This window comes from Bombus affinis, chromosome 4, assembly GCF_024516045.1.
Source record: "Bombus affinis isolate iyBomAffi1 chromosome 4, iyBomAffi1.2, whole genome shotgun sequence".
Classification (NCBI taxonomy): domain Eukaryota; kingdom Metazoa; phylum Arthropoda; class Insecta; order Hymenoptera; family Apidae; genus Bombus; species Bombus affinis.
In genome coordinates, this window is record NC_066347.1 from 1,926,369 (window position 1) to 1,945,438 (window position 19,070).

General features: G+C 34.3%; 1 protein-coding gene and 2 long non-coding RNA genes across 10 annotated transcripts in view; 2 read left to right on the forward strand and 1 right to left on the reverse strand.

Moving 5' to 3' along the window:
* LOC126915281 (uncharacterized) overlaps positions 1–19,070 on the reverse strand; it is a 51,626-nt gene that overhangs the window by 3,864 nt on the left and 28,692 nt on the right. For 2 of the 6 annotated variants that reach the window (XM_050719825.1, XM_050719826.1), the window contains exons 2-8: positions 16,649–16,912; positions 4,857–5,123; positions 2,625–2,920; positions 2,341–2,382; positions 957–1,252; positions 317–515; positions 62–240 (exon numbers count right to left, since the gene is read on the reverse strand). In XM_050719825.1, coding sequence (XP_050575782.1) covers positions 62–240; positions 317–515; positions 957–1,252; positions 2,341–2,382; positions 2,625–2,920; positions 4,857–5,123; positions 16,649–16,811 — 1,442 coding nt within the window. In that variant the 5' untranslated portion in view covers positions 16,812–16,912. The remainder of the gene's footprint in view (positions 1–61; positions 241–316; positions 516–956; positions 1,253–2,340; positions 2,383–2,624; positions 2,921–4,856; positions 5,124–16,648; positions 16,913–19,070) is intronic. The other 4 variants (XM_050719827.1, XM_050719830.1, XM_050719828.1 and 1 more) reach the window with 4 other exon arrangements.
* Positions 421–740, forward strand: LOC126915313 (uncharacterized). Its single transcript, XR_007710161.1, has 2 exons — positions 421–550; positions 660–740. It is a non-coding gene; the product is annotated as an uncharacterized LOC126915313 (long non-coding RNA).
* LOC126915308 (uncharacterized) lies at positions 5,006–11,252 on the forward strand. Of its 3 annotated transcripts, XR_007710146.1 has the most exons (4): positions 5,006–5,154; positions 5,309–5,520; positions 7,749–9,798; positions 9,881–11,252. It is a non-coding gene; the product is annotated as an uncharacterized LOC126915308 (long non-coding RNA). The 3 variants fall into 3 exon arrangements; XR_007710145.1 differs by having other exon boundaries at positions 7,749–11,252; XR_007710147.1 differs by having other exon boundaries at positions 5,040–5,178; positions 7,749–11,252.

Here is a 19,070-nt window from a genome sequence, read left to right on the forward strand (position 1 = left end):
ATACCTTTGATATCTTTAATATTCTTTGAGTGTTCGAATTTGTCCAATTTTAAGAACGTACCTTGAGTTGCATGTCGGACTATAATCCGTTTGACTGTTGCTGCTCTCAGAATCAGGACTGTAGCGTCTTACGACAGATGGTGGGGTACCGTTAGCGTAACTACCTCTTCTTGAACGATCTTTTTCCGTCGAGTGTTGAGTAGATGCACCGCTGTCACGACGTATATGACTCCAGCAATCCTGAAGCAAAATATTTCACTCCATGAATAGCGGTTTCCATTTAACGTTACGAGACATCTTTAACTTTCAACTATACCTGTATTACTGGCGGAGGTTCGCTACGAGGTGTACAGTGTCCGGACGATCCCCCGGAGTCTCTTGCAGTCGCTCCATGACTTAGCTTGCTGGAACCTGATGACTTTTGCGTTCGACCACCGGCAGATAACACGCTACTCGCATCACCAGCACCTGAACCTAACGAACGTCTGATGTGTCTAGAACTGGAATAGTAATAACTTACATGAGAGTAATAATTTTATGTTTCATAAATGTGAGGCGCACTATGCGAAATGTTTTATTACTTACAATTTTTGTTCTCAAGTTTTAAAAATATTTAAAAATTAAATGAAACTAATTCTAATATTATCTTTAATTTTCAGGTGAAAGAAATAAATTGTTCTTATACAAATATTCAAATTAAATAGTATTGTTAAAATAATAGGAAAAAATAATATGTAGTAGCACCATAAATAGCTATATTTTTTTAGAATATTATTAGAGCTTAAAAGTGCAACTAATCAAATCTCATAAATGCTTTTCAAAAGCACTTTGTAGAGCACTTTCGGAAGACCTAAATAACACTACGCATAAGAAATTAAGTAGAAAAATGTTTCAAACAACACGTGAATTCTATAATTATATCTATCGGAGTATACATGTGAAAATATTTTGAATACCTGCGATAACAGACTGCATCTCGTTTGAAACTGTGCTCTGAATAATCCGAACTAGTTTCACAATCTGGGCAATTGCTCGAAGATTGATGATGGCCGGATGGCTTAGATGATTTGGTCGATGCACGTGGCGACAGGGACGCCCGTCGTCGCGTGCTAGTATGGAGGTCAGGCAAAGATTTGTGACACACGGTGTTTTCCACCGACTGCGAACTGGTGGACTTCCTCCCGGTTCTTCCGGATGTATGCGAATGTGAATTGCTGCGGCCAAACTTGAAACGAACATCTTGCGAGCAGTGCTATAAAAATTATAAAAATAGAATTTAATATGGGCTTATGGTATACAATTTCACCGAAAAAAGTGTATGTACATATATTTCTGAAACTTTTTGTTGACTGCATTATTTTGTAACTATTGCTGGAAAATTTTGGGTCATTCGATTTAATAGTGCAGATACAGTTCCTCCTGGTGCATGTCCTGTATATCAGATTGTTTCAATTTTGGATGCATAATAAAATTCTATATAAATCAATTCAAATTACAATTAATACAAAACATACAGGGATTATCACAAATAATTGATAAACATCGATTTATTCCTAATTTCTTAAAAGTCGTGTACGTAGTGTGAAATAGAGACATCGATCAAGAAATAAAGTATATCTATATTATTATCTTCTTTTTAACTGTAACTTGTATTCCAAATATCTTAAAAGTATCTCATCTTCTGAAATTACGTAAACGATTAAAGTCTAAAACTCTAATTATACGTATTGCTTAGTCCCAAATTTTTAGAGGTTACATGTGTGGAAAATATTAATCAAAGAATTTAAAACCATAAGAGAAATTAATCAAAATGATCGATAGAAATCCCGTACCAGTTTCCCAACAGTTTGATCATCCATGCTGTGCACGTGTTTAATAAAACAGTGGAGGAATATGTCTTCCGTGTTAAACTCGCGAACACGCGTATGTACAACGTCCGGTTCCTAACTCCGTTTCCTGTCTCCGACACTTCCATAATTACGATTCATCGCAAGGAAGCGTGCATACGTATTCGTGGATAAAACGTACGAAGGGCAATAATACCACATATCGGCAATGAATTAACAAGCATTGCAAGACATTTAAGACAATTACACTATCGTGAAAAATTGTATCGTTTATCGTATATCTCTCTACTATTTTGTAAAGTAGCATAATTTTACATCAGTAACAACGAATATGTTCATAAATTCAAAATCTTTCAACGATAGTGTATACGTGTACGTAAAACTATAGGATATAAAAATACAATAAAATTATTGCAGTGCATAAAATATTCGGAATAAATCACAGCGAAACATTTCAGACGGAAGTAAAGGTAAAAACTAAATCACGACTCACGTCGATCTTCGCTCGAACACGAACTATATGTATTACACCGAGCTAAAAATATATGTAGATTATATAACTGCAAATAATCAGTAATTTTGCTTTACAAAAATGAAGACAGCCGAGAAACGAAGCAAGTTATAAAAATTAATATACAGTGAGGCATATAACAAGGAACGCGTCTACAACGAACTGATACTACAACAAACAAAAATCTAGAATCAATTACGTGTGTAGTTCGTTTTGAGATACCTCACTGTATTTTCAAGATTTAGTCAAAAGTACGAAGATTTTACCTTTATGCGGTCTTCCTCGCGAAGATTAGGTGACAGACTGCTAGGAGAATATCGGAATTTCTCCTCCTGTGGGATACCATTCGCCTGGATGATCGTCTGCGTTGGACTGTCAGGAAAGAATACGTTCTCCTTGCTATCGGTATTTAACAACCGACGTAATTTCGTTTGCAGCTGATCTCCACCGGTGCTGCTCGGCGGCCCTGAAATCGTGCGCCGCTGCGGAACAGGAACCAGACGTGGACTCTTCGGTGGCAGTGCGGGTGGCAGTGTTTGTTGAGGACTCAGAATTCCATCCGCTATTAGACAGAGACGAAATAAATTTTTACGCCACATAATTAATTTCGTCAACTGTTCCTGGGAAATGTCCAACTTTAAGCGAAAAACAGAAATTATTTTGTATTTTTTTCTTACTCGTATATGTATAATTGAATGGCCATTAATAAATGTATTTCAATAAATATATTAATTTCAAAATATATCTCATTCATAAAATGTATTATGAATAAAAAAGAATAGTATCCCATTTAAAAGAATTAACTCGACCTTCTACTACTATTTCACCTACAAAAAGAATAATTTCTTTTTAGGCTACATCGTGTTCTCCTTCATTTATAAGAACATCTTTTTTATAATATCACTTTTTTCAAATATTTGGTGGTGGTTAGCTAAAACAAACACATTTTAACTTGTTGAAAACTTTCGTAGATCTGTACACGCTTTTAGAAATATCCACGTCTAAGCATCTTTTAACACGATATTTCCTGCAATTTTCATCACGTGGAAATAATTCATATGAGAATGTGCAGTCTTCTTTTTGGAGGGTTTCGCAATGAAATACGCTACCTGGACGGGATTGGTCTGTTGGAAGTAACGAGTTTGGACATAGCGATATCATGTGTCGCGTTGAAAGCAATCTACAAGAGGTAATCACTTAGCGGCCAGATACAGGATGTACCCGTTGACTTTAGTAAGAAGAAATACAATGGCTTTACATCCATTTTTATGATTAATGTGCTTAGGATGGTTTTTAAATAGAAGCTGAATTATGAACGTAGGCAATAGAAATAGTTGAAGTTTTATGAAAGTTTTGTTAGTTTCATCGAAAATTCTGTAAACATTTATTTCGTGTTTGCTCCTTGATCGATGATTACAATTTTCTCGTGAGATCGTAATGAGATATATTTTGTAATTTTTTAACTCGACGCAGCGAGCACCTTACTTGTACACCTGCATTAAGCAAAACCGTTGACGGCAAACGACTCGTACATTTTCCGGCGCGCGACCGAAACGGTAAAAGTACGCTGCTAAGAATACCACAGCCGTCGGATAAAGTAAAATCGCACGATCATTTAATCCACGAAAAGTCTCTAACGCCAGGTAATACTCCGGCTGTTAAACGCTAATTTGATAATCTTAAAATTATTTACATTTATAATAGTTACAAATCCCTATGAATAATTTTCATTTCTGTGAAAAACAAAGTATCTATTATTATCTACTATTATTTGTTTCTTAAGAGTTATTCTTGTCGCCTATCTTCGAAAGGCTTTGATTATTTCATATCAAAATACATAATTTCTTTTAGCTACCAGGTAACATAGGAGTCAACACAAATTAAAAAAAAAAAACGAACATATCATACCTTTCTCAATATTATAAGATAGCTTTCAAATATTTGGTGTCATTATCCAATTTAGTTTTTGTACCTTTTGCGTATTCCACGCATTTTATGAATAGTACAAAGAAAGAACATGCCTGGAGAGAGACAAACGTAAGGAAAAAGAGAGATGCTGAGCAGAGTTAAAAACAGAGGATTAGAAGACAACAAAGAATTAGCTGTAAAGGAAATCAATAGCAACGAAACGAACAAGAAAAAATCTCGAGAAACGATTACGGAAGCATATACAGGTATCCCCATAAACACGAAAGCCAAACTCGTTACAGATTCCCATTCAGCTACAATATAACATCCGTGCGAAAAGATCGAAGAAAGCTTTCGAAAGTGCTCGGACAACTACTTATAGCAATCTCGTCGATGGCAAGTTGCCCGGCAATGAAACGAGGAAGCGTATATATAATACCGACACATAGGTACACATATACGTGTCTGTAGTTGCGTACAACTGTTAAACAGCCATGCGCGTTAAATCGATTACGTGGTCGAAAAGGTGTATACGTATACATCGAAAGGTGTATATAGTGTATAGCATCGAACTTTTCCAAGAGACTTACGCCTGTCCTGTTCGTGGCACGATGCCCAGCAACAAGGTGGCGTCATCGGAGCAGGTGGCAGCTGCGACGGCGACGTCGGTTGCATCGAACAGGTCGACGTGTTCCCGCATTTCCTCAGCAGCCTGGGAGGCGCGCTCGGCGCGCTCAGCTGCGAAACCTGAAGATGACCACTGTTCTTCAGCTCCTGCTTCCGGTCCAGCACGGTCTCGCTCTTCACGTAGAACGCCTTCGTCTCCTGGAGCAGTTCCACCGCGCTCTTCCGCTTCCCTGTAGCACGTGACGAGGAAACCAGACGGCTGTAAGTGACACTCGAGTAAAAACGGTAAATAGCTCGCTTCCTGTAAACGGATACCGTCCAACCAGATACCCGCCCGACAGGGTTGAGCCACGTGCGCTGGCACGAGTCTCTTTCTATAACTACACCGAACCTTTGTCCCTGCTTACAATTACAGCAAATCGCTGGTTCCGACAAAGAACAGTGAGGAATCTTTGGTGTTCGGGGGAGTATTTCCAGTGGAAAATTACGATTCGGTTCTTTAATATGGGACTTCTTTCGCGATTGGACAGGATGTTGCAGGAAGTTTAATACAACAGGATATATAGGGTCGTTGTTAAGGATACATTTGTACTTTTGGAGACTCCAGGCGCAACATCGTCACAAAGTGTAATTATGTTTTGCAGTTATGTCATAAAACGAGGCTCCATAGAGAATGAAGCCCCACCTTGCACATTGATAAATGCAGCTTCTGATTATTTTACATGTAATACGTAGACTAAAATCTGTTCATTTGAAGCTTCGTTTTCGAGAACATCGAGTTTAAATGTACATAAATTTAATAAAAAATTAATTCAGCACACGAACTCGATTTTCCTCGACTTGTTTTTGTACGTAGAATTGACAAGTTAGATATTTTAATTCTTTTAAGCCATCGTGGCTCTTAAATTAGTGACTCAAAGAGAAACTAAAAATTAACATGAAACTGTATCATCAATAAATCAAAGTCTTCGTCAGAAATATGATCCGATGTTATAAAACACCGTGGAAATTCCTGCGTAATGGTCTTCTAATGCGATTGAAAATTAATTCTAATAACGAAAGTATTCTAACGATGTCGGGAGCGATTAATAATGGCATGAGTTCACTTTGCGTGCTATAGAGAAAATTTTATTGGTGGTTCGATAACTGTAAATTCGAGTTCTCCATTCCCTTTCCGCGACTCGTCAGGTAAAAATGGCTATTAGTAGTAAGAGGATTAGTGGTTCGGATAATGGTTCGTAATGATGCATGTACTACTTGATACTGCTTAGTAAATTGCCTATCTTTTTTTGTATAACGGTTACTATACAGCAAAAATTGTTGATCCTACACGTACATTTTAATCTCCATAGTAGGATCTTCATAGTAAACTGAAATATTCAGCAAATTTTCTATCGCAAATAATAATATTCTAAATAAACACGAAAAATTCATAATACCATTCTATAACTATTTAATAGCTGTTTAATTGTTATTTTAATGGCTAATAATCGTTTAATGATTACATTTAATAATAATATGTTTAATAATTAAAACATTGTTATTCGCAGAAACTCGAGAATAAAACTTTTAATAATTAAGCAGACAAGCTAATTATTAATTTTAATCTCTGAATGAATATTATATATTTCAACGTTTAGTAATTTGTTGAATAGTGAACTATTTTCAATAGTTGGTAAATTTAGTAATTATAACTTTGTGTTTATTTCTTCTTAAACCGGTTTCGCAAATATTCGCAACGGAAATGACTCTTGAACAATGTACGATGAGTACACGCAATTCCAGTCTAATTAGCTAGTTTTAGTGGCAATTTATCGTAAGAAAAACATAATTAGTGAAAATAATGAAGACAAAATCTGTGAAATACAGAATTAACGCATGAACAGAAATATAACATTAAAATCCTTCTACTAATTCTACTAATTACTTTAAATTCTGCAAGATTATTTCAACCAAATTATTGACCTGTATCCATATAGTGTTCATAAAAAGTTGCATTTATATAAAATATATTTTATTCCAATCCATGATATCTTTTAGAAAAAAAATTTTTGCAAATTCAATTTTTTTCAAACTTACGAAAATGTCTTCATCTAAAAATTATTATTTGAACCTGCGGTATTCGATTTCTTTGTATCTCAATATCTCTTTAATTTCAACGGAGAAAAGATTTTTGATATTTTAAGGAGATCATTATCACATAACCGAAACGAAAAATCACGTATATCAATTAAGATTCTGTAATATTTTTTTCGAATTTAAGAAATTCTTTTAACGATGTAAAACTACGGTTTGGTCGAAAATAATCCAACGGGTATAAATAAAAACTTGTATGAAATAGTGATTTATGCTCTAGCATATAATTTGTAAATTACATTTTTCTACAGAAATCATGGTAGCATTCATCCTTCATCGGAACGTATAATATTCAGCTGTACAAAGAAACGCTACACACATTGACCTGGCTATCCATACACGTCGTACGACTTATATATGTATACATATATATGTATAATATTTGTAATTATTTTCAACGAACCGCATATCCTGAGCTCATAATGTTTTGATATTATACGTTACAGACGAAAAACTTTACACGCGTCATTGAGAAATTAAAGATAACACACCTGAGTTATCTTTTTGACGAGGAGTGTACTTATATATATATATATATATATATCTTAACAGATACATAAAGTAAAGAGTATATTAAATGATTCGTACAATAAAAATGATTACATTTAAAATGTCTACTTAAGTTGAACAATTTATAATAGCTAGTAACTAACTTATTCATAAAGAAACGAGAAGTGAATTAGTTATACGATTATTCATATTCTATTTTCTTTTTAAAGGTTTCTCAAGAATGTGAAATATGCATGGAAGCTATCATCTGTAACCAGGTACACCCGTCTTTTTCGCGTGCAATGTGATATTGCAAATATTCCTTCAGCGCTTGTGCGTTTTCTCAGAGGTATATCACAACTATGTGAAAATAAATGTACTTGAGGTAAAGTATTGACACACTTTATTAATACTATATAACAACGATAACCTCGAGTATTATGAAATTGCAAGCAGTAAAAAGATATCCTATAATTTAAGGTACTAAATTAATGAATAATTTAAGTTATGAAATTTATCGTTTGCCATGAATAATATAATAATATTTACACTATATATATTCTCATCGTTATGATATAACAATATAGCATACAAATAACAAGAACGTTTGTAATAGTACGAGTATATACTAAAATGAAGGTGATGCAACGTGAATTACTAAAGTTAACATTATATAACAAACCACAAGCGTAAAATCAACGTACAAGCGTCGACTGAAATCGTGGAGAGAGGAAGCATTTCACCTGTGAATCGAACTGTAATACCTATTTCAAAAACCTCGCAAAATATTATGAATGCAGGCAGCGTTGTCAATAGTTTCACTTTAACATAATTTCCGAATAGCCACAAGCACATCCTGTTGTGGTAACGACCCACCGCAAACAATGAAGAAAAAATACAGTCGAGCCAGTAGTTTGGGAAATGGAACGAATAAAAATCGCGAAATTTATGCTAATCGTTCACCACGTAAAAAGTGGTAATACTGTTTACAGAACAATTGTAGCACTTTATTTTATTCTGAAAATATATTGAAAAAATATTCATACAGAATTAATACAAAATACTGAGTTTTCGATATTTTATCCTTGAAACATTACCTATGAGAAAATGACAAAAATCGTATATTTCTATTCGAAGAAATTTTTATTTCTATGTTTGCGTGCATACGAGAGATTCAGTAGGAAAGGAGTACAAGATGGATTTTTTCTAAGGACGAGATAAATAGAGGAAAGAATATATTAAAACGTAGATCCTAGAGGACTTTATCTTCAATTTCCACGTCTTTATGAGTGCCTATGAAAACGCGTTTTAACGTTGGAAAACAGATTTTTCTATTAAAGTTTCATTTTACCTGCACTTTCCCACTTCTCTTTCATATTTCTTAACCCGGCTACGATCTTGAAATTTTGATATCTCAGCTTTGTTCTCATTACAGTAAAGGAACAGAAACATTTCTAGAGTTTTAAGATCCAATATAAAATTTATACGAGAATAATTTAATTTTCATATATCGAATTTCAGATATTTTTCAAACTTGGAAAAATACAAAGGGATCGGAATTGACCGAAACAACGCAGCAAGATTAAATTAGTGATTTTATCGGTTATATAGTCAAATAACATTCACTGTACAGGCTATACAACGATTTAGCGTGTCACTTAGTATTCGAAAAATCCCACGTAAACGACACAAAATTGACAAATCTAATTGTTGCAGGTTCCTGATTCCAACATACATACGTAAACAATTTGAAAAGTGATGGCTGGACGCATCGTTGCATTCGTCGATCGATCGCGCCACGAGAGGAAGACGTAAATGAAAGTGACGAAACGGGTCAGCAACGACATAATGGAGAACAGTAAATGGAATGGAGGATGCACTTTTTTCCGAGCAATGGGGAACGGTTTCCAGCGATATGTTCGTGTTGATGAACGATAACGACATGCAACTGAACCGGAAGCCAAGTAGACGCACAAGCTTTCGTGTTGGTTAACAATATTTTCACCTAACGTGGCGACCACCTGAGAAAAATGTTTCCACGCTGTGTGAATGAAAGTAACAAGATTAGATAGTCGACAGAAATAAACGAAGGACAAATTACGCATAAGAATCTTCTGCAACCGCCATCGAAGAAGCTACCGTGTACTGTACCAGGACATTATAAATAATTCACGATGACACTCTAATTACGTTAGGAACTTTTATCAGTGGGAATCCATTTTTCACCTCGAATCATCGCAGATCCTGACCACCTTCAACCTTGTAGATACGATGGTTGAGGTACCTTGAATAATTAATTGTTATATCGGGTTGTTTTATGATTTTAATTTTATTACAGTTTTTCAAGGAATCTAATTCTCAGGTGTTCTATCTAGCGGAGGTTACATAGTCCGTAAATTGAGAAAACTGAGTTTAAAGTTTATGGAGTATAATACTATCATAAAGAGTCAGGAGTTAAAAAAAACTGAATATTTGTTGCTTTCTAAGTAGAATTTCTATCATATTACCAATGAATTAATGTTCTTTACGCCAATAAGAGATATGACGATATGGATAATTACATTTTTTTTTTATAAATGAAGTTAAAGCAACGAAGGACTAGGGCAACGAATTATTAATATACGTGGTCCTTCATTTCGATTGTATTAAAATTCCTCTTGAAGCATTAACGATCTTTTTATCCAATTCTGTAAATATACTAAATATTGAATGCTTTGATATTTTCTACGCTCCCCATGGGTTGTACAGATTAACCCTTTTGCATCTATATCTCGCGATGTCGTTTATGCTTCGAGAGGCGTTTCTTTTCATTGACATACCAGACATTTCATCCGCGGATGTGAAAGGGTTAACGATCCTAAACTCATATCAGGATATCTCCTACGTTCAAAAATGTCTTGTTTCATTTTTCTTTAAACGTTGACGCGATATTTAAAATGTATTAAGATAAATATAATTGCGTACCATAGAATAGATAACTGTTACTAATACGATAAAAACTGTTTAGTACAGAAGTTACTAAAATTCATAGCGCATCAATTTGAAAGATTCTTTTATTCGCCATATGTACATATAACTGTCATATTTTGAACTTTTCAATATGTTTTACATTTTAGTCAGGCCTATCGTTAAATATTGAAAACCAGATACGCGTGTTATCTCGTCCCTGGAGTCATATGAACGATATTGCGTCGCGAGATACAGTGTCTGTGAATGTGAATAGGTCAAACAACGAAAGGATTAACAGACCTACTGGCTGGTTCGATGTTTTTGCCGCGTTACGCCAATGCAGAGCGACAGTGGTGCACGTGTACGCACTTTACACGCGCGTTCGGGTTAAAGTGTCTCGTTGAAGAGGACGAGATGGCAAGCTCGAGCATTAAATGACGAGCAGTCCGACATCTGCGGCTTCTCCCGTTTTCGCGTGCCACGCACGCTGATGATTGATGACAAGCGTCTGACACGCCTTAGGGAGCTGATACTCTCGCCTCGAAACAATCAACGATTCGATCACGATAGCCAGGCAGAGTGGAATCGATTGGCCGAATTGTTGGCAATTTAAATTCAATGCACTTTAATGATATGGCACCCACAATACAGATGCATCGATGGGAATTAATTAGTCGCTATTGAAATATAAATAGATGGCTATGTCTGTGACAAATCTGATTTTCTCATAGAACTCGTTACTTTTTGTTGTAACTTCTATTTGAAATATATCATTAATCTTGAAAGCGGTCTAAGTTAATGTGACTCTTCCTTTATAAAATAATAAAATGATAAAATATAATTTTTCTTATGATTTGTATTCTTTAAATTAAAGCATCAACTGCACAATTATTAGCGACAGGAAATTATCTACTCTCATATCAATCGTCAATTATTTTGATGTCTTGGTATACATCATCAGAAATACATGATAGAAATTATTTCATGGTCTTATTTTGTATTAAAGAAAGTTTTATCGTTTTATCTTACTCGTGTAAAAATAGTTTTGCTGTCAGTACTTTACATCGAATGATATCATTTACATTTCTTATTTCTCAAATATTCGTAGCTCCAAGCTCCAAGTAGATTATTACAATATTAGAAAATTGTGAAATTCAGTTCTGACATAACAAAGATGACCGATCGACGACAATCATTTGTCGTTTGTTGCAAACAGGATACTACGTGCTTTCAGTGCAATGCATTTTGTGGACAGAATCTAGCATAGCAACGGAGAGGCAAGAGCTTCATTTGTATCTTTATATGACAGATTACAACAAAACCTCACTCATACTACGTTTAGTTTTGCAATGGAAATAACAATAGTTGCTGGACTTTTCAATTTAAATACTGCAATCTGGAATACTAGGAATATCTATCAAAAAAATTATTGGTAAACTAGAAACAGTAATTTTAATTAAATACATATTCAATGATACATTGTATCTTGCGCTATGGTCCATTTTATGTTACAGATAATGTCCCGTATCACACGATACGAAAGTGAATATTATAAATTGAAAATATATAAATGTTTTATTATATCGTATATATGCCTACATTCGTTTAAAATTGAGATCATTCGTCTACCGAAAAATTGTGTAGTCAATTGGATGAATTTCAAAATGCCAGTCCATTAATACCAGCAACTTCTTATGGAACACCATGTATAATGGAACTTTCATGCGGAATCAAAAATGGCCCAACGTTCGCTAACCGCGACGAGACCGCATAATCAACCCTTCAAGGGTAAAAACCGTCCTCTCCACCGGTAGAACCCCTTAAACCGCGTTCTCATGCAAACCGCTGCGCCACGCAGAACACTCAACAAAATCGCGCACGCCATTTACGACCGGAATGGCATTTTCACATTCTAAATACGTGACTTCTGCACATTTCGTCTAATGTCCTCTAACATCGTCGCAGATTTTCTACATTCATTTGCCTTTTTACTGCACTCAACCCGTTTCGCACAAAGATTTCATTCTTAAATCTGCAACACGTGACGAATATTCATTCTATTGCTTCGAAACGACACGGACAGTGTCATTCTGTGCAGAATGCTGGTCCATTGGCGTTTTTACAATGATGGTCCATCAGCCTTTCCTATGCTCGATGACAATTCATCGGTATTTTCAACGCGCGTCATTTTGGATGAAAATCGTGTTTCCAAGGCTGCGATGTAAAATAAATGCTCATGTCAGTGCTCTTAACAACGTGTTTATTTTTATGCAAATAACGAGCAGCAACAATTTATCGAGCTTTTCAATACATTCATCAGCGTTTTATCAGTCTTCTCGATGAGTTCAACAATTTTTCAGTTGAAATTATTTTTGACTATACAGCGGGTCAAAAATTGTTGGATAACGAAAGTTTCGTTAAATGCAGTCTGTTCATATAAAAACGTAAATATGAATTTCAATTATTTACTACATAATCCGTGTATTACGAGAATATATAATAAATAAAACTTAAGTATACAATATTAGTACTAGTAGTTCGATTAACTTAATTCCATTATATGTCCACTTATTTTTGTTCCCAATTGTATATATATATATATATAATATACGATAAATATCTTTTTTAATGTTTTAAAAACTACGTGCGAAAATTATACGCACGATTGTCCGCATGTAACGATGATACACCATAAAAAGAAATGTTTAAATGTTTCTAAGAATTTCAAACGCATTAGCTTATAGCTGTTCATGTGGGAACACGACTTTATGTAGTTTTGTTTCCCTTTGTATGTCGTATTGTGTTTGTATTTGGGCATATGTTATGGATCAACCGACATCGTGTGCTATGGCAGAGGAAAAGAGTGGGCGAAGCTGCTTTGCTCTGAGAAGCAGCAGTTCTGAACAGCATCTGAATAAGCATGTGCTAAAACTTTCTCAGCAAATCCTGTATCTTCCTTGTCTTTTTAATTTAAATTATATGTCAATCTAAAATTCTCTAAATTTTGCTATATTTCTTTACATCATCCCGTATATTTTTAATATAAAAATTTCGATCGACAAATTTCTTTTTTCATTTAACTTTGTTTTACTTTCCATTTTTTATTTACTTAACTTTAATAACTTTTAATTATTTAATATTTAATTTAAATTTCAATAAATCGCGATACAAAAATTTGTAATTTAACGTCACTGTTTCATAGTCCGAAATAATTAAAACGCATACGAACTGTTCGTCTTATTTGAAAATTTGTAATTAAAAATTCCTGAATTACATGTTACATTCTCGATCGTAATTAAAAATTTAAACTGCATATCATTATAATCGAAAATGATTGAACATAAAGACTTTGGATTACTGCCCGTGCCGATCAATTTTTTAACAAATTTAAAAACGCACGCTTGCCTTATGTTTAGTTTAAAAATAGCTAGAAATTCATAAAAGAAACGTAGCAGGGAACTATTCCAAACTTCGTTTGAAGTACTTTCTGCTATTTCCAATTTACGTTTTAACAGATCTAAAAATGCATATATACCTTATGTTTCATTTAGAAATAGTTGACAGTCTACAAAAGAAACGTAGAAGAGATCTATTCGAAGCTCTGTTTGAAGTCCAATCTCTCTATTATTTCCCAATCATTGCAACTCCTTCGTCAAAGGACTTGCATAAAGCGACGAGTTATTCGTGTCATTCGTTCCATTCGAGACTGAAACTGACTTGGAACTTCTTGGTAACATGCTTGTTAGGTTGACGTCAGTCATGGTAGCCGATGACATATGTTTGACATACTGTAACAGATTTTCTTTTGAAACGACCGGAGACTGTGATAATAACGTGGCGGACACAGATAAGAAAAAGGATGCGCCGACAGAAACTCAAAGCACTCCTGTGGATTCAGCGATGACATGGAAGTGTCCAACTGCAAGGTGTACCCGTTCTCTAAAGAATCTCGAGAAAACGTCACGGAGCTGTAGGATTTTTACCATTTTTACACCAACGAATGGGAGAAAAACTTCCAGTGGAACAAAAATGAGAAAAGTTTCGCAAATTACCAGCTTGTCACCGCGACATTATTTTTTCCTACCACGTTTTCACCTTTCGAAACTTTCCAACGCGTAGGTATTTTTTACCGTATACAAATTATTACACTCGTCGCAATTTGCTCGGCGCACGGTGAAAATATTAACTGAAGTTTTATCATAACAGAATACCATGTAATGAAAAGGTGTACAGAATCACAGTAATGAAATGAAAAAGCAGCTAGAAACTGAAATAACAAATTGTAAAGAAGCAGAACGCGATGAAATTACACGCGTAAAGTAACAAAATTGCGAAGACCAACATGAAATTATAACAGTACAATTATTTATTTTTAATTTTTACACAGGCGCAGAATATGAGATTGGTAGAGCGCGACAAAATTTGATTAGAAACATTACGAAATCGAATAGTTGGGCTTGTTAAGAATACATGCAGGCTTATACAGCTCTATGTTATTGTTACAATTTCATTTCATGTGTATGTATAAATTACGTCTGTGTATAAATTACGGCAATATAAAAAATTGCAAAAATAAAAATAGAAATTGTGACAATGAAATAAAAACATAAAAATGAGAAAGATCATTGGTGATTTGAAAAATATGTCAGAGTAAAATAGTCAAATAGCTGGATGATAAATAATGTCGCCAGAAAAAATGACAAAGCGCAATAAGATGAAAGTAATAAAATAAAAGATTGCAGAAATTGTCATAGGAGTTACGATAATAAAATAGGAACTTGACAGCAATGACTTCCCGTCATTTAAAAATTGTACAAAATATCTCGATAAAATAATCGCGAATTATATAGTAAATATTTACGATGTCGTTAAAAAAAAAGAAAGCGTAATAGTAATATAATTACGCCAATAGAAAGAAGAATAATATGAAGATTGCAATAATACTATAGAAATATAACGATGTTGTTAAAGACTATTGGTTAATTCAAGAAATACGTATTTTGGTAAAACAGTCGCGTAATTAAGTGACAAACGTAACTCGTTAGAAAGCGGTCTGGAGGCTTATAAATCATCGTTCCAAATATTAGGTGATATTGTGACGTTTCTGCGAGTACCTGGTAACTTGTCAAAGATCGTTACGAAAGAACGGGCTGTTCGAACGTGCCGTAAAAAGGATAATTAATGACGATAACGGTGAAGGGTGAAGATAAAACGGTCCGCTCGATAGGAAGTTCGTTCAAGGATGTAACGTTGCCCGTAGGAAGGTTGCACAGCACGCAGCGTAAATAACGAAGAGTTATGAATCGCAAAAGTCCGTGCCCGTGTTGCGATCGATTCCCAGTTAAGTAACTTTTAATTAAAACGCTTCTTTCCAGCATCCTTCCTGGTCCTTCCAACCGAAAATTTCCATTATCCTCAACTTCAATACAAATGAAAATTATGATCCGAAAAGCAGATTTAACTTAATGATAACGTCCAAACACAAATTTAATTTAGCTTGTCTAACTTCAAAGAGCCAGAAAACCAAGGGCTCGCATCGAAAACTGGAAATCAAATTGATGGCATCCCTGTTTTAAATATAGAAGAAGGGGAAATTCTGTTATTTCTTCTCGGCAATAAAACTTGGTAAATTAATTTGTTAAGTTTATATCTAGTTTCGTATTCGCTATCCTTGTTCTCGTTTCAATAAATAACAAGATTTTTAATATTTAAGTTCGGCGTAAAATTGAACTTGTGAATTGAAGTTTGTCCGACCTATTGAATATTATAACAGGCGCAACATTTTAAATATTTTACATGTTTTCACTTTTATATTTCCTATAAATACATAAAAATCCGCGGTCTATTGATCGAGAATATGCAAAAGAAAATATATTGTTCCTTTCAATATTACACACAATACGATATATCTTTACTAAGGTTAGACGTCTCAATATAACTAGGAGGAGAAGGCGCCGTCGACGCATATATTCAACAGGAAGGAATTATATCTGATATAAATACTCTGCTCCTTCAAAGCGTCTTTTTATACATCGAGTTTCCCCCTGCGTTAAATTATACGTTGAAAAAAAGGAAAGAAGGGAGGGAAAAAAAGGGTTGATCGTGAAAAGCGACCGCCTCGACCTTCACCCTGGAAGCGCAACACGTGTAGCGAAAGGTACGTTAATAATAAATAACTTACCGGTATGATCAGTATGTCGTTGATGATTCCTGACGTATGGAGGTGCTGGATGCCTGGTCTGCATATTCCAGTAGGAGCTTCGACTGTTCCCAAAATTATTGACTCGCGGCTGTTGCGAAGGCGAAGTCTGCTTGCAAGGTAATCTGGCCATGGCAGTCATCATTTTCTTCTACACCCTCACTCGCGATCGAATTAATCACTTCATCGGTGCTCTGCTTTGTTGCGTCGTCGTTTCAACTCCATTTTCGAGTGACCGTTTGCTCGCTGAAAAAATTACCAGATTAATTATCAAAAATTTCAATTTTGTAACCTTAAACGCCTCGTTTCATTTAATCTTCGTTGCCGATTGTACGAAAAAGAGCGACTTTATTACGATACAACCAGATTATTACGCAATTACTATCAATGATAGTGTGAAGGTATCGGTGTATTCATATGTTGGTAGATTTATATTGAAAATTTGTTATATGAATCCCTATTCTTTTCTATTATTCGTTTCTATTATTTTGTTCACAAAAATTTGGTGTATTTATTTTCTTCATTGATTTGAACTTCTTAAAGTAATTACATTCTATTTCTGTAAACATGCATTTTTCTTATGATATGAACTGGATGAAATTATCATGGAACTTATACTGAAATGAGCTTATAAGATCATAAAAGTAGAAATATAGGTATCGATCCAATTTTCATTTTAAAACGAGAAAATAATTCTCAGTAATATTTTATGTATTTTTGCATATTACATACGACATCTTGGCATCTTTAAATTTTCCACAAACGCAGAAACACCTGTAGTCTATTAATCATATGCTGAGATAACAAAATTGGGGAGTTTACAGGAGGTGAAGTTGATGAGTTTTGTTTGCAACATATGAATTTGTGATATTAACAATTTATAAAACAATGTAATACCATGGTATGTGGTGGCGACTGAATAATATTCGAGACGAAATCGTGCGAACCGTGTCGCGATCGTAGCACAATTCAAATAGCGGTTGTAAATCAAATTCAATACCAAGTGAAAGCATGTCGAAGCATCTCCTTAACAGATTACTCAGCTGTGTAACCGTTCTGTTCTAGGAAAATATGACACACGTGGTGAAAGCGATCGGACGGCCGTCCCAAAAGTAAAGCAAAACTAAAATTAGATATCCATAGGAAATAAAATGGTAGACTGGTTCACTATTTTCCAAAAGCTCTTAGTTCGTACTTTTCACCATGGATGTAGATAAGACTGTTCTAACGTTTTCATAAATCGTTTGACGATACGTTGTGCAAGATAATTGAAGTGGATGTGATAAATCGTAGCGATTTCACGCATCAATAGAAAAAAACTATCAAATAAAATTTTAAATTGTATGGGTAGGATAATTCCTTTCGTAAACATGAAAAGATAAATACAATTGTTATTTTGTCGTTTATGAAATCGTGAGATTTGGTTACTTTAACTGATACTTTCTATCGCGTTTCAAAGTAAAACGAATTAATGGAGGATTCCTGTTATGTCAATGGCGTTCTTTTCTGTAAATATAGAAGGGATAATTAGATATCAGTTTTATCTTTTTTTCTTTAATCTGATTATATTTTTGTGGTAACTAATGTATACCTGTTACAACCTTATCTTAAAGACATTCAGATAAAGATATCGAAAAGTAAATACATGGTTTATGGGATATCGAAAGCAGGAAAATCTGTTGGTCAGATCGTTGTAATGAGATGTGACAACGAAACATTAAGTTGTCAGGCGATTGGTCTATCCATCAAAAAACAATCTAAGCCACTCACAAATAAATGATAAAGAGTCTAAAATACCTACAATGTCCGTTAAATTAGGAGGTTTTTTTTAAAAAAACAGAGATCGAGTAGCTTTTTATCAATACGTAATCTAAGGCTTATTCCTTTAGAAACAAGAAAATTAAATTTTATAGAAAATTATATTTTATAAATAAAATATTGACATTTTGTATAGAATGAAACAAATACTATCGATAGTAAATACTTCAATATATTTCTGAAGCTTTCTTAGTTACTCAAAGCAAACAATCTAATTTTTTCAATTTATCCCATAAAATTAAGGAGTTTCGCAATTACTATTTAAAAATACTGTAGTTTAACGGTAATCATCGATAATACACTAATGTTACTTACTACTTATAGTTCACTGATTTTACTCGTTAATTACAACTTTTTGTCCCAATAAGTGGATTCAATCAACAGGAGTTCACTTAATGAGACGCTAATTCGTTCGAATAAGTGGAGTTCGGATAAATGGAGTCTCGCCGTTATTCGAACTTATGAAAAGCAGAAAATATTAGAATATTCGTTATTGCCAGGTAAGTACGTACCGCGGACCATAAATGGCACTCCAAAATCTCAATTCGTCACATCTTGAAAACGCAACAGCATCAGACAGGTAAAA